The sequence below is a fragment of the Benincasa hispida genome, chromosome 7 (genome assembly GCF_027475165.1).
Source record: "Benincasa hispida cultivar pf3 chromosome 7, pf3_genome.v1.1, whole genome shotgun sequence".
Classification (NCBI taxonomy): Eukaryota; Viridiplantae; Streptophyta; class Magnoliopsida; order Cucurbitales; family Cucurbitaceae; genus Benincasa; species Benincasa hispida.
Window position 1 is genome coordinate 13,856,693 of NC_143484.1, and position 26,586 is coordinate 13,883,278.

Here is a 26,586-nt window from a genome sequence, read left to right on the forward strand (position 1 = left end):
TAGGCACGGTGAACACACATCATTTGCTTAGTCTGAAGTTGTAGGCGACAACAATTTAATTTGGTTAATAATCATTCTTCCCAACCTAATAAGAATTTAGTTGCTCATGGTGGAAAGTAAAGAAATGAATAGATATGAAATGAAGGAAAACATGATTTATATTTAAAGTAAGGAATTTTCCAACCCCAATATTCAAATAAAAATTCAAGTAAAGGATAAAATAAAAGTGAAAGAATAGAATGTGTCAAGTCGTCGGTCACAATTTCATGTTCCTTTTGACTCTAATGGTCGATTGCTTCCTTGTGTTGTTGATGAAAATGGATGGAACTTTTCTCTAAATTAGAAGGGAAAGCTGAGCTTTCACTCAAAATTCTCCAAAGATAGGGTTGAGAGGTCGAAGAAGATGAAGGTAAAATTTGGCAGAGTGTCAATAAATTTCTTGATAATCATCCCCCTTGGTCTTGGAATTTGTTGGGCTATTTATAGGCATCAAACAGAAAGTTCATTGCTTCTTTCTAATGATTGTCTAACACTTTTGCATTTAATTCCATACCCTACTGTGCGGACTTCATAGCATCACAGATTCATTGACTCTATAGCAACTATCTCAAATCAGCTACCAACTTGTATTTTGATTTGACTGTACCGCTTATGCATTTGTTGTCTTTCTCTCTTCATGATTCTGGTCAACACATGTGTAACATCCCGCGTTATTTGCTTATTGAAAATGTATTTCTTTTCCTTTTTAGAATTTATCCTTAGTTGTTGGGCACACTTGCTTTTCCTTTTTATTATTTAAAAGGGAGAAATTTTTGGGTGGTTAAGGCGGATTAAGGGAAAATATTTATTTAAAATTTAACCCTTTCCTTTATTAGTATTATTTAAATTTTAAATTTTTTTTCTTTATTATTATTATTATTATTATTATTTATTTTTTTAAAATAAAAAAAGAGGGAAACCCTCACCTCTCCATCATAAGTTTTGAAGAAACCCCCTCCCCCCCTTCTTCCAGCCGCCACTTTCTTTTCTTCTACTGCCACTCCTCAGCCATCGCCTGCCTGAAAATCGTCCGGCCTCTCCTTCGCGCGCGCCCTCCGCTGAACGGTCTAGTCAGTAGTCAAGCCTCTAGCTAGTCAGACCTGCGTCCCACCGCTCCGTCTGCCAAGGGCCGAAGCCGAACGACGACCCAACCCAGCCGTCGCGCCTTCGCCGCCGGTTCGCTCCTCCAACCGTCTGCCCGTGCCGTTCTTCGATTGGGCCAACGACCTTCTTTATCTAAGGCACTGCCCAGCCCCTGCTGCCTTCGATCGCTGCTGGTTCTATGGTTGGGTAAGTTGTTTAACGTATCGGTTAATTGTAGGGTCATCTACTTGATTTTTGGTTGGATGCTAGGATTGGAGTTTGAAGGAGATTTCGTGCGCTGTCCAGCGACTGTTGAAGTTTCTTTTGCGGAGATTTTTGGTAAGTTTCAAGGCTTTGAGAGACCCCCTCCCCCCTTGCTATTTGGTTTGATGTTGAACCTTTGTGTGTTAGTGAGGTTATCGTTGGATTCAAAGAACACATATTTGGTCTAAGATTATTGAACTATTTGATATTGTTGGAATATAGACCCTAACTATTATCATTGAATTTGTTTAGATTGGTGCTTGGGAGTGGTGGAACTACCTTTGGAACCAAGCACATTTTTTGGGTTGATTCAAGCCTTCCAAAGGCCGTGAGAATATTAGTTGTGTGGACTAGAATTTGCGACCAATTTTTGAGGTAAGTAATCTTACCACTGGAACTGCCCACGGGCCAGGCTTTAGTTGTATGCTAGTGTGATGAGTGTACGTTATGATAAATGTTAGTATGTTGATTGACAGTATGATCTGAATCAAAGTATGTTCTGGCACAAGTTCTGATTTGTTTACATACACACCTAAGTACTTGATCGTTAGTATGTGATAGTATGTGTTTTCATATGTTGGTGTTGAGGCATACTTGCATGTTGTGGAATTATGATGTAAGGTATACATGAATGTTGTATAATATGTTGTTGAGGATTTTGTGTATGTGATGGAGCCATGGTACCAAGGATTTCATGTATGTTTTAGAATTGTACGGTGTTGATTCTTAGAACGTTGAGACTGTGTGAATATCCTCATTGATTAGTTAGATGCTCACCAGTTTTGTGTTTCTTTTGGGATTCACCAGTTTGTGTTTCCTTCGAGATTCACCCGTTTGTGTTTCCTCCGGGATTCACCCGTTTTGTGTTTCCTCCGGGATTCACCCGTTTTGTGTTTCCTCCGGGATTCACCCGTTTTGTGTTTCCTCCGGGATTCACCCGTTTTGTGTTTCCTCCAGGATTCACCAGTTTTGTGGAGGATGTTTCCTTTGGGATTCACCAATTTTGTGGGCATACTTAACTACAATAGGATAGGACTCAATCTCTTGTCTGTTTCATGTGCTTATGTGCCATAGGTGGGTATATAGAGGACATAGATGCCTAGCCAAACCCCAGTGGTGGGGATTACTTACTGAGTATTTCATACTCATTCTTTCTTATGTTGATATTTCAGGAAAAGGTAAAGATGTATCGACGATGGCACAGTAGAATTCGTGATCGTGTCACTGGGACTAGACCTCTTTGCTTCCGCATCTTGAAATCTGTTATTTGGTTTTACTGTTTAAAATTTATTACTAAGGATTATTTCTTTTATATGCCTTTGATTAGCTTTTAAGAATTTTGGGTACCCTATTAACTTTTTTAACAATTGCATTTAATAAACGTCTTATGAATCTTGTTTAATTAGCATTTATTTCAAATAACTGAGCGTTGTGCATGCATTTATTTTAGTAACGGCCTTACCTAAGTCCTAGGGGGTCGGGTCGTTACAGCATGGCTCTTCACGTACAAGTTTGAAGTTGATTTGATCTCCTTATGCATCTATGGCTATAGCTTCTATTTCCTTAGTCCATTTTTTTACTTCTTTTCTTAGGAATCCTACAACATGTTAAACTTTACAATTTTCAGGAAGCTATTTTTACAAATTGTTGAACACAAATTTTATCTATTTACGTGAATTTCATCTCAAGTCAATGCATTTTCTTCTAAATTTCTCTAATTGTTCTGAATAAAGAGCTATAATAACTTGAATTTCTACAAATTATCACACCCCCAAATTTAGAATAATCTTTGTCCTCAAGCATGTATTTAAAGTCTTAGTGCATATCCCTACTTAAATTAATGTATTAACTTGACCTCTCAACATGCTTCCTAGTTTGAGATTTATTAGACCAGAAACTCAACTTAGTGGATTCTACTAAGACGATTAATACTTTGGAAAATCTAAGTTGCTAATTGGTTTCCCTCTTGAATTGAATCAATCATGCAATTTTGCAAGCGAGATATTCTGAACAACCAATCGACCTATGCATAAGCATGTTTTGACCTGTGCTACTTAGCAATTAACACAACTATATGTCACGTATTATGTGTCAATCTTTAGTATAATAAAGAATACATGGTGAGTAATCAATCCTTATACATTCTAAGCATATAAGCTAAAATGCATCCAAAATCATAAACATCCAAGAAGAAATTTGAATAAAAACCAAATCCTCAAAATCACAACAATGAGTTTCACCTAGCCCTAAATTAATAAACTCACCTTACTAACGAATCTGGTCCAAGGTAGAAGATACAATCATAAAAACACCAAAGAACTAAGTAAGAATAGAGGAAAAGAAAAGGGAAGAAGAGAGGATCGGATGGGGCTATTGGAATATGATGGTATGACCTAAAAATAGAAAAAGTGGGTATTTACACCCAATCACCAGTGCTACGATGCTATAAACAGTGTCGCGTTGTTGGATCTTTATTGTACATGCATTTGCGTGATGGTGCTGTGTCCTAACACTCAATTCTACCTCCTAGGTGCTTAATACCTATAGAACAAATAACACATCTTAAGTACTATCAAACTTGAAGGAAACTTATAAACCAGTAAACCGTAAAGAAAAATGAAGGGAAAAACAAATAATGCAAAGTAGTGTTAGAAATTAAGTTGCAAAAACTGAAAATTACCAAGTAAAGAAAATCCTAAATATAAGAGATCCTACTATAATCGTTCTCAATCAGCCAAACTTCCTTTGTTAAAGATAGTTAGGTCTTAACACCCTAGATCTTTCGACAATAATAAATCAAATAGAGAAATAGCAAGACTCAAGAGTACTATAGAAAAATAAACGAAAATTAAAGTGCTAAAATAGAAAATTGGAGAAACAACCATGATGTGTAGATGATGTCTTGAATAATCCTTGAATTCATACCCTATTTATAGCCTCAAGCTACAGCTTCTTTAAAATCTTTTTTAAGCTTAAAATTGTTGAGAATTGAGGCTGAGATCACTAGAGAAATCCTTTCCAAAACTGCTGAAATCTTCTATTTTTTTTCCTTTCAGAAAATATGCCCAGGTGTCGCATATTGCAAATGCATAAAAAGCTGCAAATTTTGAAGTTTTGCCAATATCATTAAAAAACACGAAAAGTATAAAGAAAATTTCCAAAAATCAAGGATAGGGATATTTAATGAGCTCACACGAAAGGTTTCCAATTTCAAAACATCTTATCCTAATTTAAGACAAAAAAAGGTTTCCAATTTCAAAACATCTTATCCTAATTTAAGACAAAAATATATCAAAATAATCTGATAAAATAGGATTTTAGAGCTGTATGAGTCTCATAAATGAGACTTACTGGAAATTCTACAAATAAATGATTCTTTCATTTTGAGGGTAAGAAATTTAAAGCTCCAAAATACCAACCATCAGAGTTCCTAAAACCCATCAAGACTGAATACACTTGATGACTCAAGTCCTCCGAATATAAGAAACGTTCTTTCAAGACTTCAACGTGAAAAATATTCTCTCGTTCCATCTCCCAAGTAAAGCATACGTATTCTAGAGAGAGAGTCTTAGGATCAAGTGTTAGAGATTGAACGACATTAACATAAATTTAATTAACTTCAAGAATTATGTTTCTCTGAATCGTGAGCAGACACAGGTAAACTTAAAATAATAAAAAATGAAAATAAGTTTTATGTTTTTTTTTTACTATATGTGCAATTGTTTTTTAAAAAAATACAAGAATTGCAAATTAAACAATATGTTTTTTTTTTTTTTTTTTGCTATTATTACAATTGCCCCAGACAAAAAAAGTGAAAATCATATTTAAATTTATTGCTATATTTACACATTTAGAAAACAATTGCTTAAGTTTGTAAATACCCTTATGTTTTTCCCATATCCATTACAATTTTCTTCTTTTTCTTTCTTTTTTCTTTCTTTTTTTCATTTGTGTTTCATGTACTTTGTGGGACATGTTCCATTTTAGCTTGGTACTTTCAAATGTCTAACTTGAATAATGTATTTTCAATAAATTTTAAATTTAATACTTATCATGACTTTATAATAAGTCTCTAAACTTTAAATTTTGTATGTAATATGTAATGATCCAACCTTTCGAGTACTCTGACAAAGGCTATTACCACTAAATATACATTTAAAACCCAAATATTTTGTTAAAAGAAAAATCATTAAAACAATAAGGATAGTTTTTCCAAAATAAACTAGAAAAAAAATAAATATTAAATAAATAAATCTTTTATTCGAGGTCCCCTGAAAATAATATTCATAAAGAAAATATTCAAAACATTAAAATTTGTTGTCTCACATTAAATTCTAGTTTCAAAACATTCAAATGACAAAAAACATAGACTGAGCAGAAGCGATTTCTCTTATCCCCATATGGCTCTGTCACGGGTCCCGTCTATTAATCGCTAACCTGTTCCTGTCATTTCCTAAAAAACATAAAGGAATAAAGGATGAGTATAACAATACCCAGTAAGTGACCCACTACTGGACCCTCTAGGTTACCTGGTGGCTAGTTTATCTAGGCATCGGTGTACACCCATCATATCAGTCGTAGTGATCCTGAAAGAGAACGCATCAATCATAGTGTGTAACCCAAAGATCCACCAATCAGTCATAGACATGAACCCGAAGGAACATGAATCAATCATAGACATGAAACCGAAGTAACATGAATCAGTCATAATGTGTAACCCGAAGGTCTACAAATCAGTCATAGACATGAACCCGAAGGAACATGAATTAGTCGTAATGTGTAACCCAAAAGTCCACAAATAAGTCATAGACATGAACCCAAAGAAATATGAATCAGTCATAGACATGAACCCGAAGGAACATGAATCAGTCGTAGTGTGTAACCCGAAGGCCCACAAATCAGTCATAGACATGAACCTAAAGGAACATGAATCAGTCATAGACATGAACCCGAAGGAACATGAATCAATCATAGTGTGTAACCCTCCGAAGGCCTACAAATCAGTCATAGACGTGAATCGAAGGAACATGAATCAGTCATAGACATGAACCCAAAGTAACATGAATCAGTTGTAGTGTGTACACCTTCCCAAATAAGAAAAACTAACAGAAACCCTATAACTTAGTATGCATCAGTTTTCATATAACTCATGTGTTATATTTTACAGTCGTTTAACTTATGGGTAAAATGAATCAGTCATAGACATGAACCCGAAGTAATATGAATTAGTTGTAGTGTGTACACCTTCCCAAATAAGAAAAACTAACAGGAACCCTATAACTTAGCATGCATCAGTTTTCATATAACTCGTGTTATATTTTACAGTCGTTAAGCTTAGGGGTAAAATTTCATATATATCTTCAGTCAATGGTACAATCATCATAAACAAAACAATCCAATCCAGTCAGTCAATGCCATTAAGTCATGTAGTTCAATCAGTGATAAATTAGAAGTTCCAAGAGTGTAGAATAATCAATCAAATCCGTCTTAGTAGTCTCAAGAAACAGTCCATGTAATCTTAAGTAACCAGTCCATGTATTCTTAAGTAAACAGTTCAAATAATCATAAATAAGCAGTCCAAGTGGTAGGGCTGACTGGTTCGAAGGCGAACCAATATAAGGACAGCCTCATGTTTTAGTCAATACGAGCTCAGACAACCTTAACTTTTATTTTCCCTAAAGATCATGAACCAAGTCCTAAGTGATAAATCAAAAATTAAGATTTTCAAAATAAGTCCAAAATTCTCAATCAACCAATTTACATCATCCATTAAGGCCAAATATTTACAGTCCCAAGGTCCAAATACTTACCCAAATTGTCTCGAGATTGGTCTAAAATTTGGTAAATAACACTTCAAAATCTTTCGATTCTTGAATCAAACCCCATAACAATAATCAAAATTAATTCCATCATTTAGGACATAATTCCAATCACAACTTAACCTCAATGTCTCCAACAACTTATCCAACACGTGGTTTGATTCCTAAACCACTTCGAAGCTTCAAAATCAACACGATCCAACAACTATATCACCAAAATCAACCTTTAACTTTAATGGATAGCAGCTTTAGACCTTTTAATCCAACCTCCAAAGATCACAATTAAAACAAAAGTTAAGCCAACACTTAGTGTATATCCAAAAATTCTCAACAAAAACTCCAAACCTTACAAAAGAAAAAAGGACGCCTAACAATTTTAATCTCACCAAAAAGCACCTTGAGTGTCTGTAAAATCTAATTTCAACATCAAAACAACATGGGTGAGCCAAAACATAAACCAAAATTTAATGGGTATTCAAGATCTTCCAAAGGAAACCCACAAAATACCAAATAACTTACCCAAGATATCAATTCTGGTGACAATGGCACCAGCGGCGGGTGTTGCTGTCGGATGGCATAAATTGTTTAGGTTAGTGGCTTGTAGTGAGGGTTGTGCATGAGGAGGGTTTGTGAGAGTGAAAGAGAAGGGTAATTTTTAGTTTTATAGATTTCATTCAGTAGAAATTACAAACAAACTAGAGCTTCAAACAACGATCAACCGTTTGAAAGGAAATCGTATATATCCCGAACAGACTGACCAAATTTAAGGACAATCCAACGGTTCAAACTCTAGCAATCAACAATTTTTGTGAAAATTGTCGCTGAAAAATCAAATTGTTTTCTCCCCGATTTTCTACCTCTTTTTACTCTCCTTTGATTTTGAAAATCCCAATTCTTTCATTTTTTTTTTCAAATTTTAAAAAGATAAATAAAATATTTTATCAAAATATCTCTAAAATCTCTAAAGATTCTATTAAGTTAATAAATCAATTTACTTATCAAATTACCTTAATTTAGGCTTCAAAAATCAAAATTAAATGGCATAAAATCCATTAATTTGATAAAAATTAAATCCTTTCAAATATTAAATCAATTCAAAACCACATAAAATTAATTATCTCTTAAATTGTTTTAAGTTGGCTCCAAAATTCAAAATCAAGCAAATTTAAATATTTTCAAGATAATTAATTGAAGGAAATATGACTGAGGATTTCCATGAACAGCGGAATGATCGTTCCAAATTCCATTCGAAATTGAATATACACAATTACAGTACACAAACGAAAACTAACTGGTCATGCAATAACTAGAAATTACAACATGCTTACAGATAATCAAAAGATAGAGTATCATACCTTTGAAGACTCATTCTTCAAACTCCCTCGATCACGAACGCTCGATCAGTCTCTAAGCCAGCAATGAACGAACACTCGAACATAAGGACCAGTACAACAACACGATCAACAACGAACAATAACCCAATGAATGGCCTCCAAAACCTCAAACTCAATTGAGTTAAGCGAGGACACCACCATACTGGTTACCTTGGTATTCTCGGTGTGAGAATCCAGTAGTTGTGGGCTCTGTATGAACTTTATTAGAGGAAGAGACTGGAGGAACAACAATCGTGTAGACGATTGAGCAAGTGGGAGATGACACATTCTATCGTATAGACGATGTGCTCAATCGTGTAGAAGAAGGAAGCCTATAGTATAAAAAATGTTCTGCGATTGTTTAGCTATGACCAGTTGAGTGAACTATCGTATAGTGATACTCCATGATCGTTTAGTCTCTCTATGAGCTATCGTTTAGTGAAACAATTTCACTTGACAACATCTACGTGAGTTTCTTTCCTAATCAAGCAACTCTCTAATTTTAGGAAAATATTTTTTCTTTTATCTCACGGTTACCATAAAACCACCAATAACCTTCCACTCAATTAGTTATTAGAGAAAAAGAGATAATTATCAAATAATTAATATTATTATAAATAAATATGATAACCAAATTACCATATTATATTTATAACCTATAGTTTTAATATTTCATCTCATAAAACATACAAACCATAGTTCTTTTTATATTTTATGGAATTTAATATAAATCATATTTATATTCATTTATCCACTTGATGTATCTCGTACACCACACCGATTATATCATATATAATCTAATTTTCTCTTGTCAATTTGAACATTTTAAATCAACCCCAAGAACTGATTCTCAACTTGAATCCATTGAGCTACCAAGGGGACCTTATGGACCTGTAGCTTGAAGTTCCAACGGTACGTGAATAACTGACTAAACTCTTTAGTCACGGGATCCACCATTCGATAACTGCTAGACACTCCACTAAAGACCAACAACTGCACTCTTCTTACTACAGATATATTTTGTATCCATATCAACCAATCAACAGCGCAATAACCCTTCACAGATCGCTCGTAAGTACAGCTGGGCCAATTTATCGTTATGCCCCTGTAGTTACATCTAACTCCTTAAGTACCACTAATCCCTCTAATGAACATAAATCACAGTCCTATTATGACTGAGTCTTCTCTTCCAAAGAGAAGTTGTGGCCACTATATTCAAGTCTCAGAATCAGCTCTTAAGGGAGCAATCTATCTACTTACCCCTGCTTCGGGGAAGAGTGAATTCCATCTTGTGTAACTGAGTTTCCAGCTCCCAAATCAGACAAATCCCTAAAAAGGTAGCCTTGTTGAGTTGGGAATCTAGCCATTCTCACCCATACTAATCAAAGGATCGCCCTCAAAGGCAGGAGTTCCCAAAACACTCAAGATTAAGGTCATGTCGCCTATGGTTGTTTAGGTGAGATGTAAGTCTCATGTATCAACGACGTTATATAAAGGGACGAATCATCTCGTAGTCCGGTCTTATACAAACTCTTTGTATAGAACACCCCCGCTCGCATGTATCCACGTGAATGGTCAGGATCAACCATCTGTAGTAGTTCACAACACTTGTAAAATTCTACAAAGCAGGCCGTATCCATAGTGTCGCCAGTATCAGGTATCCCTCCTCAACCTTTATACTACAAACCCTTTTAGGTTATCAATTAAGGTATGATCTACTTGTATATCTCATATACATGCTTAAGTTTTCATACTAACCACGGAGCTTTGTTTATTAGATATGAGTGAATGCAAAATAAAATAACTCTTATTTTATTCATAACAATGTGTACAATGTTTACAAACTACGAGACTCCGGGAGAATTAGGACATCAATCCCAACATTAGTTTGAATATCCAATCAAGTAAATTTAATTTAACCAATAAAAAGATTTTCAATTATTTTCAATTTAATTCCAATTTTCAAAAATGAAAGAGAAATTAAAACTCGATAATTTTAGATAACTAACTTAAATTTTCCTGAAATTCGAGATATTACATTTTTCCCTCCTTAAGAAATTTCGCCCTCAAAAGTTCAATTCCTTAAAGGCTCGTGATACTTGGTTCTTTTCTTATCTTCATATTTCCAAATTGCTTCTTCAGACCGATGGTTCTACTAAAGAACTTCTAACTAGCATTATCTCCAAGTTTCAGAAAGCCTTCACCACTCTAGCAAGAATTTTCCTTAGATTGCTCCTCATAACTCTTGTTCTCATTCAAATGCAAGTGCTCGTAGTCCAACACATGAGACCGATTTTTCATATACCTCCTTAACATACAAAACTTCTGCCTAAGAAAAACATTAGGCATACGAAAATTGCCTTTTTGTTCATGTATCTGTGACTTGGCTACTTCAACTCTCGTATCACTTGTATTTTGCTTGAAGCTAAAATACTTTCACCTTTAAAGTCAAATTAATGGCATCATTTGTTTCTCGTTCTAATTTTGTGCCTAAAATCACGATCGCCTAAACCTTGATAACACTAGCAATGACGTACCTTTTAACTAATAAAGCCTCATTATTTCATGTCAATAGTTCTCGAACAACTATTTCTACTAATATCTCCACTTACAATATTTCCTCCAACTCCACTATAATCTGAAGAAGCTTGTCAAGCACTCTTCCAACGCGTGATTATTTACCTTAATTAAATTCTCATGCTAAAACTGAGTTCCAGGACTAATAGCTTAGGCAGGATATCCATTCAACCAACAAATACTAAGATCTAAAGTATCAAGTAGTAAGGGGATTGTTCATACCAATTCCAAAGGTTCGCAAACACATATACCCTATCTTAAACACCTATGTTCTTAATCTCAAAACATTAATTCTCTTACCTTCTCAAAACCACAAAATATTTCTCAAATACTTTCATTTTCCCTCACTCTTATCTTTTCCAAGACCAATAAATCCAAGATGCTCCTTTCCACTTTCCTAGTGAAATATATCTGTATCAAAACATGTGATTATTCGAATCCCTTTTCACAGTCTACAATCCAACAACCTAAGCAAGCTATATTTTTTTTTCCGAACAATGCCTACTGCAGTCCAAAGTTCCAAATGGTAATGAGAGATTTCTCCTTTACACTAAAACTAATGCCTTGTATCCACCTGTATCAGGTCTTAAAATCCAAACCATACTTAACTATTTGGGAGTCTTGAACACATTAATTTCCATTTACCTCTCCAAATTAATAAAACCTTTTCTTAAATACTTTTATTTTTCTTCACATTTATCCTTGCTTAACCCATCAACTTGAAAGTGAACTTTTCACTTCTCGAGTGAAACATAATCCTAAACCAAGACATATGACCCTCTATAATCTTTTCCAGAAATCTAAAATTCCATTCCAAACATGAAACTTTAGTAGGGTATCTCCACAAGATAACATTGCTTTTAAACTTCAAAAGTTCATCATTCCTCTTAGTATGGATAATTAAACATAAAACTTTTCATTATAACAAACACATAGTTCAAACCTAAGTACCATGAAAGTGATCATGACCTATTAATCCTTTCAAATTTCTCTTGAAAAATTTTGACTCTAATTTCTAGTCATTTTTAATAGAACTAAAATCTCTTCTTCACCTCTTTTGTATCTTATAAAGCAACTTTAATCTTGTACATAAGAACGTGTGCCTTGTGATAAAGTTTCTTGTAGCACCACTAGTTTTATTCTCGTAATGTAAAACTTAATATTATTTCCAACGAATTTCCAATTCACCTACCTTATTCTATGGTTTAACCAAATATATACTTTTCTTTCTTTCCTGTCATAAGTCCATAACGTTTCATAGTTCTATTAAGTTTCAATATCTATTAGTGGAAATATATGTCCGTTTCTATCTGTCCTTCCATGAATTAAACTAATGTCAAATGACCTTATTGTGATCTTTCTTTATTTCCATAATACCAATACAAAATAGTTATCTCATATTAACTTCTTTCAGGTCATTAAACTAGCAATAACGGTCAGTCAGTATATAAAGCTTAGACACGAAGGTTTTTAAACACATTTTTCATAAAACATTTAATGAAAGAACATACCCGGCAAGGACGAAGGATCCATGAATAGCTATAAGGGACACCAAAACCAAGACTTACATCATAAGTCAGTCTACAGAACCTAAAACTTAGGCTCTGATACCAACTGTAATGACCCGACCTTCGGAGTACTCTGACAAAGGTTGTTATAACTAAATACACATTTAAAACCCAAATATTTTGTTCAAAAAAGTTCATTAAAACAATAAGGATAGTTTTTCGAAAATAAACTAGAAAAAAATAAATATTAAATAAATAAAACTTTTATTCGAGGTCCCCTAAAATAATATTCATAAAGAAAAAATTCAAAACATTAAAATTTGTTGTCTTACATTAAATTCTAGTTTCAAAACATTCAAATGACAAAAAACATAGACTGAGCGGAAACGATTTCTTTTGTCCCCATATAGCTCTGTCACGAGTCTCGTCTGTCACTCGCCAACCTGTTCCTATCATTCCCTGAAAAAAAAACATAAAGGATTAAAGGATGAGTATAACAATACCCAGTAAGTGACCCGCTACTGGGCCTTTTAGGTTACCTGGTAGCTAGTTTTCTAGATATCAGTGTACACCCATCATATCAGTCGTAGTATGTAACTCAAAGGTCCACCAATCAATCATAGACATGAACCTGAAGAAACATGAATCAGTCATAGTGTGTAACCTGAAGGTCCACCAATCAGTCATAGACATGAACTTGAAGGAACATGAATCAATCGTAGTGTGTAACCCGGAAGCCCACAAATCAGTCATAAACATGAACCCGAAGGAACATGAATCAATCGTAATGTGTCAACCGAAGGCCCACAAATCAGTCATAGACATGAACTAGAAGGAACATGAATCAGTCATAGTGTGTACACCTGCCCATATAAGAAAAACTAACAGGAACCCTATAACTTAGTATGCATCAGTTTTTATATAACTCCTGTGTTATATTTTACAATCATTTAGCTTAGGGGTAAAATTTCATATATATCATTAGTCAATGGTACAATCATCATAAACAAAACAGTCCAATCCAGTCAGTCAATGCCATTAAGTTATGTCGTTCAGTCAGTCATAAATTAGTAGTCCCAACAGTGTAGAATAATCAGTCAAATCCGTCTTAGCAGTCTCAAGAAACAGTCCATGTAATCTTAAGTAACCAGTCCATGTATTCTTAAGTAAAAAGTTCAATTAATCATAAATAAGCAATCCAAGTGGTAGAGTCGACTGGTTCGAAGGCAAACCAATATAAAGACACTTACCTCATGTTTTAGTCAATACGAGCTCAGACAACCTTAACTTTTATTTGCCCTAAAGATCACGAACCAAGTCCTAAGTGATAAATCAAAAATTAAGATTTTCAAAGGCCAAAATTCTCAATCAACCAATTTACATCATCCATTAAGGCCAAATATTTACAGTCCCAAGGTCCAAGTACTTACCCAAATTGTCTCGAGATTGATCTCAAATTTGGTAAATAACACTTCAAAATCTTTTGATTCTTGAATCAAACCCCATACCAACAATCAAAATTAATTCCCTCATTTAGGACAAAATTCGAATCACAACTTAACTAGAATGTCTCCAAACAACTTACCCAACACGTGGTTTGATCCCTAAACCACTTCGAAGCTTCAAAATCAACACAATTCAACAACTATATCACCAAAATCAACCTTTAATGGACAGCAGCTTTAGAGCTTTTAATCCAACCTCCAATAATCACAATTAAAACAAAAATTAAGCCGACACTTAGTGTATATCCAAAAATTCTCAACAAAGACCCCAAACCTTAAAAAAGAAAAAAAGACACCTAACAATTTTAATCTTATAAAAAAGTACCTTGAATGTCTGTAAAATCCAATTTCAACATCAAAACAACATAGGTGAGCCAAAACATAAAGCAAAATTTAATGGGTATTCAAGATCTTCCAAGGACACCCATAAAATACCAACGGCGATGACAATGGCACCGACGACGGTGGTAACCATAGACAGGCGATAGGTGTTGCTGTCGAACGACATAAATTTTTTAGGCTAGTGTCTGGTAGTGAGGGTCATGCATGAGGAGGGTTTGTGAGAGTGAGAGAGAAGGGAAATTTCCAGTTTTACAGATTTCATTCAGCAAACAAACCAAAGCTTCAAATAACGATCCAACCGTTTAGAAGGAAGACCTATATGTCCCGAACAGACAGACCAAATTTGAGGACTATCCAACAGTTCAAACTCCGGCAATCGACAATTTTGTGAAAGTTGTCGCTGAAAAATCAAATTGTTTTCTCCCCGATTTTCTACCTCTTTTCACTCTCCTTTGATTTCGAAAATCCCAATTCTTTCATTTTTTTAATTTTAAAAAGATAAATAAAATATTTTATCAAAATATCTCCAAAATCTCCAAAGATTCTTTTAAGTTAATAAATCAATTAACATCTCAAATTACCTTAATTTAGGCTTCAAAAACCAAAATTAAATGGCATAAAATCTATCAATTTGATAAAATTTAAATTCTTTCAAATATTTAAATCAATTCAAAACCACATAAAATTAATTATCTCCTCAATTATTTTAAGTTGGCTCCAAAATCCAAAATCAAGCAAATTTAAATATTTTCAAGATAATTAGTTTGAATATCCAATTAATCAATTCTGTTAGGAGAAAATCTGAAAATAGAAATTTTAAAACAAGTAATTTAATGAAAACAATTCCTATCTGATAGAAAATGATCTCATGATCCTTAACCGGAAAGAAGAGAATTTTTTATGGATAGAAGGCCCACTTCAGATAAGTCATAGTTTTGAGGGGTATGTGTCCATGGTTTTGTCTTGCGTGTTCATACCGTTGTATTGAACGATCCAAAGATATATTTCATGTTTTCATATATGTGTTTGGCAACATATTCAAAAATTATATTCTTATTATGCAATTGTTTGAAATGTGTTTGGTAAGCTATTTATAAACTATAAATCTAGCTATATAATTATTAATTAGTTTTTCAAGTATGTTATTAATTAGTTTTGAACATGTTTAATCAAATGTTAGTTTCTAATACATTACCTAATGCATCTTTTAATTTAAAAGAAAAATGAATTGAGTCTACAACGTGAAATACTCTATTTGTAACATTTTTATATTTTTAATATAATCTTGCATTTTAAAATTTTAACTTGAAAATCTAGATATACTAAAAATATAAAAAAAAAAAATGTTTTGAGAATTTGCACCATTTGAATTATAGAATCTTGAAATAATTTTCATGACCAAAATCCAAATTACAAACCAAACACATATTTGTTTAATTGGGTGAGCCTGAACAACATAAACTCTAGATTCTCGAGGGGCGTTTGAGGCAATGGCTATCCTAAAATAACTAACTCTTGCTACCGTAAATACTATTTTGTATTCCCAATTAGTTACAGTCAACAATATTTTAAAACCCTCATTTACTACAGTATTTACTATTTGCACTGTTTTTACTATTTTACATTAATCGTTTTTTATTATTTGCTATAGTGTTTATTATTTCCTTCTCAAACTAAAGTAGTTTACACTTCAAATACATATTATTCTAATCCAAACTAAAATAATTTACATCCTAAACACAAACTATTATAAGTCAATTATAATAACTAGAACTATAATGACCAATTTTTTGCCCCAAATGCCCCTTAGGTTTTAGGAACTAGGCAAATTTGAAAGTTTAAGGATCTAAGTAATTGGAAGCTGGAAATTTAGATAATATGGAAATTTGGGATATCAAACTTTTGATTTTAGAATGTTTTAGTCATCCAAAGGTTCGGGGTTCAATTCCTCCTAACCTTATTATACTAAAAAAAAAAAGAGAAAACTTTGAGATTGTTTGGCCTACCAATTTCTTAAGTTAGTGTGAACAATTCAATTTCAATAGTAAGCATTACTCAAGTTTGCACATATATCGAGTAATTATATTTTTCTCTTTTTTTCTTTTCCGCATTTAATGAAAAACTTTATATTTTTCTCTATGGCTATTTTTCTCATTTATGAGTAACTTTATCTCTCTCTTAATCTACTTTTCATAGTTATCACACTTCTATACCTCAAAGGCGGATTCTATTTTTGGAGCATGGAATTTCCCTATTTGACCTTCCAAATTTATCGTTGGTTCAATCTCCGACTCTCACCCTGTGGCAGTACCCACCATCATGACTTGAAAACAAATTGTGTCTCACCGATCACCATTATGTCTCATTGTCTGTGTTTCTTTATTTTGCTTTATGATGTACTACACCACTCAACTAATTCACTCTCAAACCTCTACAAACTTGCTCTTCAACTCCCAATTTCATCTCCTCCTCAAGCTCCCCATAAGTCCATTTTTGTGCTAACGCATGGTAAGAACTTACTTTTCTTTCCCTTTCATTCTACTTCTTTTCGCTCTTTCATCGATTTTGCTTCATGGGTTTTCAGTTTCTTGCGAAGCTTTCATCTGGGTACCTTTTTTCTTTGGGATTTTCTGTCCTATTGTACTCGAATTTGTGATTTCTGGGGTTTTATCTGCTGAATTAGCTCCCCTCTTTTCCTTTCTGCTGCTGTTCTTAAATGGGTCTTCCAATTGCTTATAATTCTCTTTAGAAATGGGTAATTGTGAATATTCTCTCTGTTTAGAACTTCGGAGCTAGCTATTGAGTGAAAGAACACTGGTGCAGAACTCGTTTACGTAAATGTTGACTTGAATAATCTAGAAGTGGTTTTTTATAATTTTCTTTTGGCGAGTTTAGCTTGTATTTGTATGCTTATTAGTTAATTATCTTAATTTTCTGTTTGAAGGATAAGCATAGCAATTTTAGGTTGAAAATTCAAAATGGATAGTTACTCAAAACTAGTCATTGGAGAATTTTGAGTACCTATTTATTTCTATTTCAGTGGGATTTCCCCTTTCTCTTTGGAATTATTGGAAGTTAAGTTAGTTAAAACTATATTAAGTAAATGGGTAATGAGAATATAAGGAGGAGAGGGGTGTTTATATTTATGTTAACTAATGCGGTATTAGGTTTTCTAGGCTAATTAATTCAACAAAGATGATTATTGATTTGATGTAATGAGTTTCTGTATCCATTTTTTATGTGTAAAAACAAATGGAGATAGAACTTATTTCATTTTACTTAAGAGATACTTAATACATTGCCTGGGATAATTCAAGAGGCCTCCAACTCTCAAGCATTCTTAGTTACAAGCAATTCCATAAGACCTCTTCTTGTTGTTTTCTTCATTAACTGCAAATTCACTTGTTTTTGTGCCTTTTACATTGTTGGTTTCAAATTCAATGGTTCCATTCTAGGAATATCAGAGAGTCTTTTCATATTTTATCTCGTGGCCATTCCTTTAAGGAAAAAATGGGTATTGTCCCTTAGTTGAATGGCACCAAGACTATGTTTAGTCAAGAAATGATGAAATGTTAAGGCTTTGAGTCAATACATATTAATTGCGCCCCCCCCCCCCCCCCACGTTTAAACTTTAAATTTTGTGTAGAACTGATTCCTATCATTAACCCCTTCAGTTTAATGCTTCTATGAAACGCTTGACTATATTATATAATGATAATGCAACAAGCTAATTTCAGACAGGTTCAAGCAGTTAAACTAATGGAGTTAGTGACACTAACTTGTTAGACACAAGATTGTGAGTTCAAGGACACAATAAAATTATTTCAATGTATAAAAACTAAATAGACAATAGCAGATATTTAGAGACCTGTTAAGCATTTTGTGAATCACATGGATTTGATCAAATACAACACTATAAGTTCAGGGATCAAACTTATAATTTAACCTATTTCGAGTTGCTGCAGACTTCTCGAGAAAGTTGAATCGGTTGGGAAATAGTGCGAACTTACCCTTAATCAGCTGGTCTTGTGTGGTATCCCAACTTACTTTCTCTCTTTGTTTTAGTGTTCATGTGTTGGTTAGCAAGTCTTTCAAGAAGTTGACGAGTGATTTCCTTTGGGACAGGGTTGATGAAGGGGAGAGGTCTCATTTAGTGTGGTGGGAGGAGGTGCCGAAACTGGTGATGTAGGGTTACTTTTGGGTTCTTACTCTCTGTTTTAGGCTGTTTAATTCCCCTTAATCCTGTAAATTACCCATTGGTTAATCGTTGTTATCATGAGGTTAAGTTGTCAAGTTCTTTGCTGCTGGTTGTCCTTTCCCAGCAGGTCTTAGATTAGTCAGTCTATTTATAGGCTTGTAGTTGATGTATTCATTGATCAATTGAATGACCTCGATTTTCTAAAATCCTCCAAGAGATGTCCTTGACCATCAAGGGTTCGTAAAGAAACCTTCCTAGCGAAGTGGTTATGGTATTTTCCCTGCAAGCTTGACTTGTGACATAAGGTTATTGCAAGCAAGTATGGTCTTCCTCTTCATGAGTTGTCCTTGCACAGGGCTTTCAGAGACACTTTTAGAAACCCCTGGAAAGTTATATTTGATGGCTTTCCTTGTTTTCCGTGGTTTATCCTGTGTGGGGTGTGTGAGTGGGTGATGGGAGGAATTCCTACTTTCAGAAGACAAGTGGTAGGGGGATAGACCCTCCACTTCGTGTTTCAGTGTTTATACAAGATTTCTTCTATGTGGAATCATTCTCTCTCATCTTGAGAATGGTCTTACTCTCGATTTTGGGTTTTTTCGTCCATTAACCAATGGGAAAATAACAGGACATTAGCCTTCTCTTGTTGGTTGAGAGGACTTTTGTTCATTTAGGGAGAAGGGATCTTTGTCTCTAGGTTCCTCGCATATATGATGGCTTCTTTTGTGTGCATCTTCTTTTTGTCTTTGGTGAACCCCTCTTCCTCCATTCGTTCGGTCTTTCTGCTGTTCTGTTGTTCGGTCTTTTGTGAACCCCTTTTTGTTTTAGTGACTGCTTTTGTTTGGAATTAGTTTTTTGTTTTTCCATTGTAATCTTTCATTTTTTTTTTTTTTTTTTTTTTTTTCATTTGGCACTTTATAAAAAAACAACAATACAACTTTTCTGTGTAAGTTCCAAAGTCTGCAATCATCTGTTCTGAACACTTTATTTGATTACTTCTTACTTTGTGAATATTTGGTGTACAGTTATTTATTTCGAAACACCTAGCATTAGTTAGTATGTCATAATTAAGATTATTTTCTTATTTTCTCTAAAATATTTTTTGTATATCATAAATCTTGCATGAATAAAGGTTATGTTATTGAATTCATTTTCAGTTCTTGGAAACAAACCTGCGGAAAATTTCTGGCAATAATTATTAAAAGATAGAGACAGGGAACACAAGGTTTACGTGGAAACCCTAGTACAGGGAGAAAAACCATGATAGAAAGTCGCTTTTTATTATTTTCAACTCTACACAATATAAGAGAGGATAGAGATATATATAGGCTCTAGCAAACCCTAATACAAAAAATGAAAAACTAGGACAAAGTAAAGTATTAAAATACCCTTGGGGCTAAACTCACAACACAACCCCTTATTTTCAACACTCCCCCTTAAGTTGGGACGTAGATGTCAATCAAACCAACTTGCTAATACAAGAGTCAAAACTTTACCTAAGTAACCCTTTGGTGAGAATATCAACAACTTGTTGACTAGATAGAATGTAAGGAATACAGATATTGCCATTGTCTAGTTTCTCTTTTATAAAGTGTCTATCAATCTCCACATGTTTTGTTCTATCATGTTGCACAGGATTGTTAGCTATGCTTATAGCCACTTTGTTATCACAGTAGAGCTTCATAGGTAAATCACTGTGTTGATGAAGATTAGACAGAACTTTCTTCAACCAGATTTCTTCACAGATTCCCAAACTCATAGCTTTGTATTCTGCTTCAGCACTTCTTCTAGCAACAACACTTTGTTTCTTACTTGTTCAAGTAACTAGGTTACCCCACACGAAAGTACAATATCTAGAGGTAGATTTTCAATCAATAACAGATTCTGCCCAATCAGAGTCGGTATAAGCCTCAATGCATTTCTTGTCAGTTTTCCTGATTATGTTTCTCTTATTTTCTATAAGGGGCTGCCATTGTCCAGTTTCTCTTTTATAAAGTGTCTCAATTTCCACATGTTTTGTTCCATTTCATGTTGCACAGGATTGATGGCTATGCTTATAGCCACTTTCTTATCACAATAAAGCTTCATAGGTAAATCACTGTCCATATTATCAAGTACCTGAGCTATGCTTATGCTTATAGCCGCGTTGTTCACATTCAACCACCTGAGGTAGAGTCTCACCCTCTTGTGTTTCTTCCAAAGTCTCATCACTGCTTGTAACCCTGTTATTCTCAGCCAAATCAACAATATCATCCTCAACATACACGTGAGTATTATCAAGAATAGTAGTACCTTGAGCTTGTGTTGGTTTTGATTCATGGATTGGAGTAGGTGAAACAATAGGTGCCACTATTTCCTTTATGAGATTCTTCCTGTAGTACGTTATCCAAGGGACTTGTTTAGTGGGTAGGACAGTGTCATGTGCACTCAGGATGGGTTTAGGAAGGATGTCAGTAGGAACCAAAGATATGGACCAGTTGGTCTCTTCACTAGGATTCTCCCCCTGAACAGGACTAATAAGGATGAAAGGTTTATCCTCAAGGAATGTTACATCCATGGAGATGAAGTACTTCCGTGAAGATGGATGGAAACATTTATAACCTCGCTGGTGAAGAGGATACCCAACAAAGACACATTTCTGAGCACGAGTAAATTTAGTTCGGTTAGGGCCATGATTATGGACAAAGGCAGTGCATCCAAATACCCGAAGGGGAACATCAGGAATAAGGTGTGTTGTTGGGTATGACTCTTTGAAACATTCAAGAGGAGTTTCGAGTTGGAGGACACAGGAAGACATTCGATTAATAAGATGGGTTGCAGTCAGAACAACACCCCCCCATAAGTAAGATGGAAGGGAAGTAGACAACATGAGAGACAATGCAACTTCAAGGATGTGACAATTTTTTCTCTCAGCCACTCCATTCTGTTGAGGGGTATAAGCGTAGGAGCTTTGATGGACAATGCCTTTAGAAGACAGAAACACATGGAGGGTGTTGTTAAAGAATTCACGACCATTATTACTACGAAGAATAGCAATTTTAGTGTTAAATTGAGTCTCTACCGTAGTATAAATTGTTGGAATATCGATGGCACCTTAGATTTATCAGTGACGAGAAACACCCATGTAAGACAAGTGTGATCATCAATAAATGTCATAAACCAACGTTTCCCGGAAGAGGTGGTAATATTTGAGGGACCCCAAACATCATTATGGATAAGTGTTAATGGTTGGGAAGGTCTGTAGGGTTGAGAAGGAAAGGTGACCCAATGTTGTTTTGCATGAATACACACATCACAAGATAAAGATGAGATATCAACGTTATGAAATAAATGAGGAAAAAAATATTTCATATATTAGAAAATTGGATGACGAAGGCGGAAATACCACAACATACAATCCTTTTCAGAAGTTGAAAAACAAGAAGACAACAAACTAGTCCTATAACAGTTCCTAGAAGAAGCATCATCATCAAGGAAATAGAGTCCCCTATCGTGCCGGGCAGTGCCGATCGGCGTCCTCGAGCTCAGGTCCTAATAGAAAACATTATTTTGTAAGAAGGCAACTTGACAGTTCAAATCTCTAGTTATCTTACTAATAGATAGTAAATTGTAAGATATTTTGGGTACATGCAACACATTCTGTAAAGTTAAACCCTCAAAATGAGAAATAGGACCCTTCCCCGCAATAGGAGCAAACGATCCATCTGCAATTTGAATCTTTTCATTACCAGTGCTCGGAAGATATGAGATAAAATGATCAGATGATCTAGTTAAATGATCTATAGCTCCTGAATCAAGTATCCACGGATTGGAGGTACCGATCTATAGCAGCTTGGACGGCAGCAACGGTGGTGGCAGCAGCAGCGGTCTCGGCGGTGGCAGCCGTCGTTGGTGGTGGCGGAAGCGAGGCTGATGAAGCCTTGAAGTTGTCTTGTACCGGTTTGTTTTCATCGACGACGGCTAGGGTTTCGTCACCATGCTCTGACACCATATTAAAAGATAGAGATAGGGAAACAAGGTTTACGTGGACACCCTACTACAGGAAGAAAAATCATGATAGAAAGTCACTTTTTATTATTTTCAACTCTACACAATACAAGAGAGGATAGAGATATATATAGGCTCTAGCAAGCCCTAATACAGAAAAGGAAAAACTAGGGCGAAGTAAAGTACTAAAATACCCTTGGGACAAACTCACAACACAGCCCCTTATTTTCAACAATAACGTTAAAATATCTCTATTGAGATGATTTTCTAGTTAGTCTTATGTTAGCAGACTTTATTACTCACTGACCTCCTACTTCCTTAGTAGGATGGGAGCATTTATCTCTATGTTGTGCATATATATATATAGTTCTGCAGTGACAGGCGTGGCTTGACCTTTTAAGTTTCAAGCCTAAGAACATCAGCAGTTAATATTTTTTGTCGTAGAGCGGTACGGAACCATAGCAGCATAACATACTGTTCTAGTTTGTTGTAGCAGCATAAATCCTGTAAATGTCAATTCTCACAGGTTGCATTAGATTCTCACAGCATAAATCCTGTAAATGTCAATTCTCACAGGTTGCATTAGATTTTTTCATTGTTCATGCAGGTTAAAAGCAACATCGGTGACAGCCAACATCATTTTTTTTTACTGTGTTTCTTACTTTCAACGAAAGATTTGACCGTATCATTCTAAATCCTATTTCCAATATGCAATCACCAAAGTTCAATTTGAAATGTAAAAGAAATTCAGAGATGAGTAGCAAAGCTTCTTCTGACATGGCTATACTTGAAGCAACCCCTGATCTCTCCAAGGACAGTGGTACTACCTCCTGCCTCACGAACTCAATAAAGGCTAATCCCATTCAAGGTTCGGTTTCCCTTGACTTGACACTTCATTTTAACTCAAATGATATCGACACTAAAGGAAGTGGCGAGAGTAGTAGCGATGCAGTTGGCCATGTTTCTGGTCCGACAAACCTGAGGATATTTTCCTGCAATTACTGTCAGCGTAAATTCTTCAGCTCACAGGCCCTTGGTGGCCATCAAAATGCTCATAAAAGGGAGAGGACAATGGCAAAGCGAGCGATGCGAATGGGTATGTTCTCAAACAGATATACCAGCTTGGCTTCGCTGCCACTTCACGGTTCTGCATATCGGTCACTCGGGATCGAAGCTCATGCTGGAAAGCACCGTAAAATCTTACCTGCAGAGTGGCCATTTATTGCTAGAACTGGAGCCATGATTGATCAAGGCTACATTGGAATGCCATATTTTGTGGAAGAGGATGATGGTGGTCCATTTTGGCCGGGGAGTTTTCGACGAGTAAACGGCGAATTCATTGATTCTACGCTTCGCGAAGCATCTAAAGTTCTAAGTCCAAACTCCGATACGAGCATGTCACCATCGAAAACGAGTACTTCACCTGATCTTACTTTGAGACTTTAAGCTTTATTATTGTTAATTTTTATTTTTGTTATTTTCTACATATCTTCACCATGTTGCTAATTATGTAAAGTGAGGTGCCTGCAAGCGTTTTATTAAGTCATCAAATAAAACTTCAATCCAATTCTTTGTCTAATTTCTTGTATCCTCTGAATAATGTTCTCTTGCTGTTATTTTTGTTAGAAATGATGAAATTTGAAATACGTGCTTATATGATCTTCATTAAGGGTACAAGCAACTCGGTTCGGTTTATAGAAAATTTAATAGGTATGAATATTAAATATATGAAATTTAAATGCTTGTGTTTGAATATGGAAGATAAATGATACTCGAGAGTTATATCTATTTTGCCAATTTTGTATATAGAAACAAAAGGTGAATAATTAAGTATAAATTATTACCATGCTATTAGTAGTTCTTTAGTACTTATGATTAATTTAAAATGATGCTTTTAATATGATATAGGTATGTCTGACCACTTTTGTTGATGAGATATGTAATTAATTAAGATCACGTTTACCAAATTATAATGAAAATTTGTGTAATCGTGATAGAATTTTATTGATGGATCAATTGTAATGAACTTGAATCGCAAAAGTAATTAGATTAATTTTGATTGCATTTACTTAGAATTATGGAGTTTGACACATTTATTGTTACTGTTACATCTGAGGGTCAAATGGTAACAGTAAAACATAGTAACAGTAAATGTGACAAAACTCATACTTTTTCATCTTGAACAACAATAATAATTGTAGCCGTAACGGTAATGGTAACAATACAATATATTTTTCATACACAATTGGATTGAGCATGCTCTGCTTGTCAATCTATTTGCATTTTTTATTACAGATTTAGAAGTGGGCCCATGTATCAATACAAATGCAAAATACTAGTAAACAACATCAAGACCCTATTTGTTTCATAGGTTTTCCATGGAACTTGAGATTGACATAATATCTTTATTTGTTTCACATAAATCCACTTTTTACTATCTAGCATATTATTATCTAGAGAACTTTAAAACCGATTTAAACATGGGTGTTTTGATATCTTGCAAAAGTGTGGGTTTTTTATGTTTGGAAGATGAACAATAAAAATATAGCTTAATTAATTAATAATTTAATATCAAGTATTCATTACTATTAATTTTAATTAATTATATAATATGAATATATTATTTAGACTTAATAAATTTCAACTAATATCTTTACCAATAATATTTTATGTTATCTAACTATTTAATATAAATTATTATTGTTAGTTATCAATATTCTAATTAATTAATTAATTATTTTAATTATTTTTGTAATTAATTTAATTATGTTGAATTAAAAATATTTATTTATTTTTTATTTTATTAATTAAATAGTTAATTAACATAATAATAAATTATGTTAAATTTAATTGATCTCTTACATTTAATTCAGTAATTATTTACCTTAATTTCTATATACAAATTATTGAATTGAACACAAATATTTAACATCTCAACATTAATTATTATACACATCCAAACACAGGCATTTAAAATCCACACATTTAAATCCCAGATATTTAATATCTATATACATGAAACAATATTTGCAATCCAATCGACCCCCAAAGGTAATCTAAAGGGGTCTAGTTTTCACATTATTTATTACATTTTCATTGGGGTAAACGTGGTCTAAATGAAGAGAACTAATTGATGTCATAAAATAATATTAGTATTATTATTATTATTATATTAGTCAATCAATTAATTGTTTAACTAGTATAGTACTTGTACTATCAATCTCAAGATCAGATGTTCGTCCCTTACCCCATGCATTAAATATCTTTCAAAAGAAGAAAATATATTTACATTAATGTTAGTTGCACTGAAAATTAAAAAATTTAATTTAGTCCTCATTTCACAACCGTTCATTTTTTATTTTTTGAAAATTAAGCATATTTCTTTGTCATTTTTTTTACAATGATTTGCATATTTCTTGAGTACAGTAGTTGAATTATTAGCCAAATTCTAAAAACAAAAACAAGTTTTTAAAAACTACTTTTTAAGTTTTAAAATTGATTTTTTGAACCAATGGTAAAAAATAGATAACAAACGAAGAAATTTGGAGATGAAAGTGGTGTCTATGAGCATAATTTTTAAAAACAAAATAGTTACCATTTGAGGCCTTAGTTTTTCAAATTTACTTGGTTTTTGAAAATATGGGTAAAAAGTAGATATCAAAACAAGAGATTTAGTGGTGGAAAAGGTATTTATAGGCTTAATTTTCGAAAACCAAAAACAAAAAAGAAATAGTTACCAAACGGGGCTTTAATTACTAACAGATAATTAAATAAGTACAAATTAATTAAATTATTACAAAAAATAATGTTTTGTTATTAAATATTTAATAAATAGGGTAGTTTTCAAATATAGTAAAATGAGTCAACCTATTAAAAATATAGCAAAATGTCACT

General features: G+C 33.8%; 1 protein-coding gene and 1 long non-coding RNA gene across 3 annotated transcripts; both read left to right on the forward strand.

Annotated features, from left to right (window-relative positions):
* Nucleotides 1–952: 952 nt before the first annotated feature.
* Nucleotides 953–2,788, forward strand: LOC120081773 (uncharacterized). The gene is made up of 4 exons (XR_016530942.1): nt 953–1,329; nt 1,393–1,461; nt 1,639–1,761; nt 2,559–2,788. It is a non-coding gene; the product is annotated as an uncharacterized LOC120081773 (long non-coding RNA).
* A 13,920-nt stretch (nt 2,789–16,708) lies between these two features.
* LOC120081377 (zinc finger protein 7-like) lies at nt 16,709–24,357 on the forward strand. 2 transcript variants are annotated; one of them, XM_039036197.2, is made up of 2 exons: nt 16,709–17,018; nt 23,300–24,357. In XM_039036197.2, the coding sequence occupies exon 2, from the start codon at nt 23,401–23,403 to the stop codon at nt 24,136–24,138; it is 738 nt and encodes a 245-aa protein (XP_038892125.1). In that variant the 5' UTR covers nt 16,709–17,018; nt 23,300–23,400; the 3' UTR covers nt 24,139–24,357. The 2 variants fall into 2 exon arrangements, with proteins under 2 accessions (XP_038892125.1, XP_038892126.1); XM_039036198.2 differs by having other exon boundaries at nt 16,793–17,018; nt 23,279–24,357.
* Nucleotides 24,358–26,586: the final 2,229 nt, after the last annotated feature.

Coding starts and splice junctions, on each gene's coding strand:
- LOC120081377 (XM_039036197.2), top strand. CDS start 23,401: ATGCAATCACCAAAGTTCAATTTGAAATGTAAAAGAAATTCAGAGATG.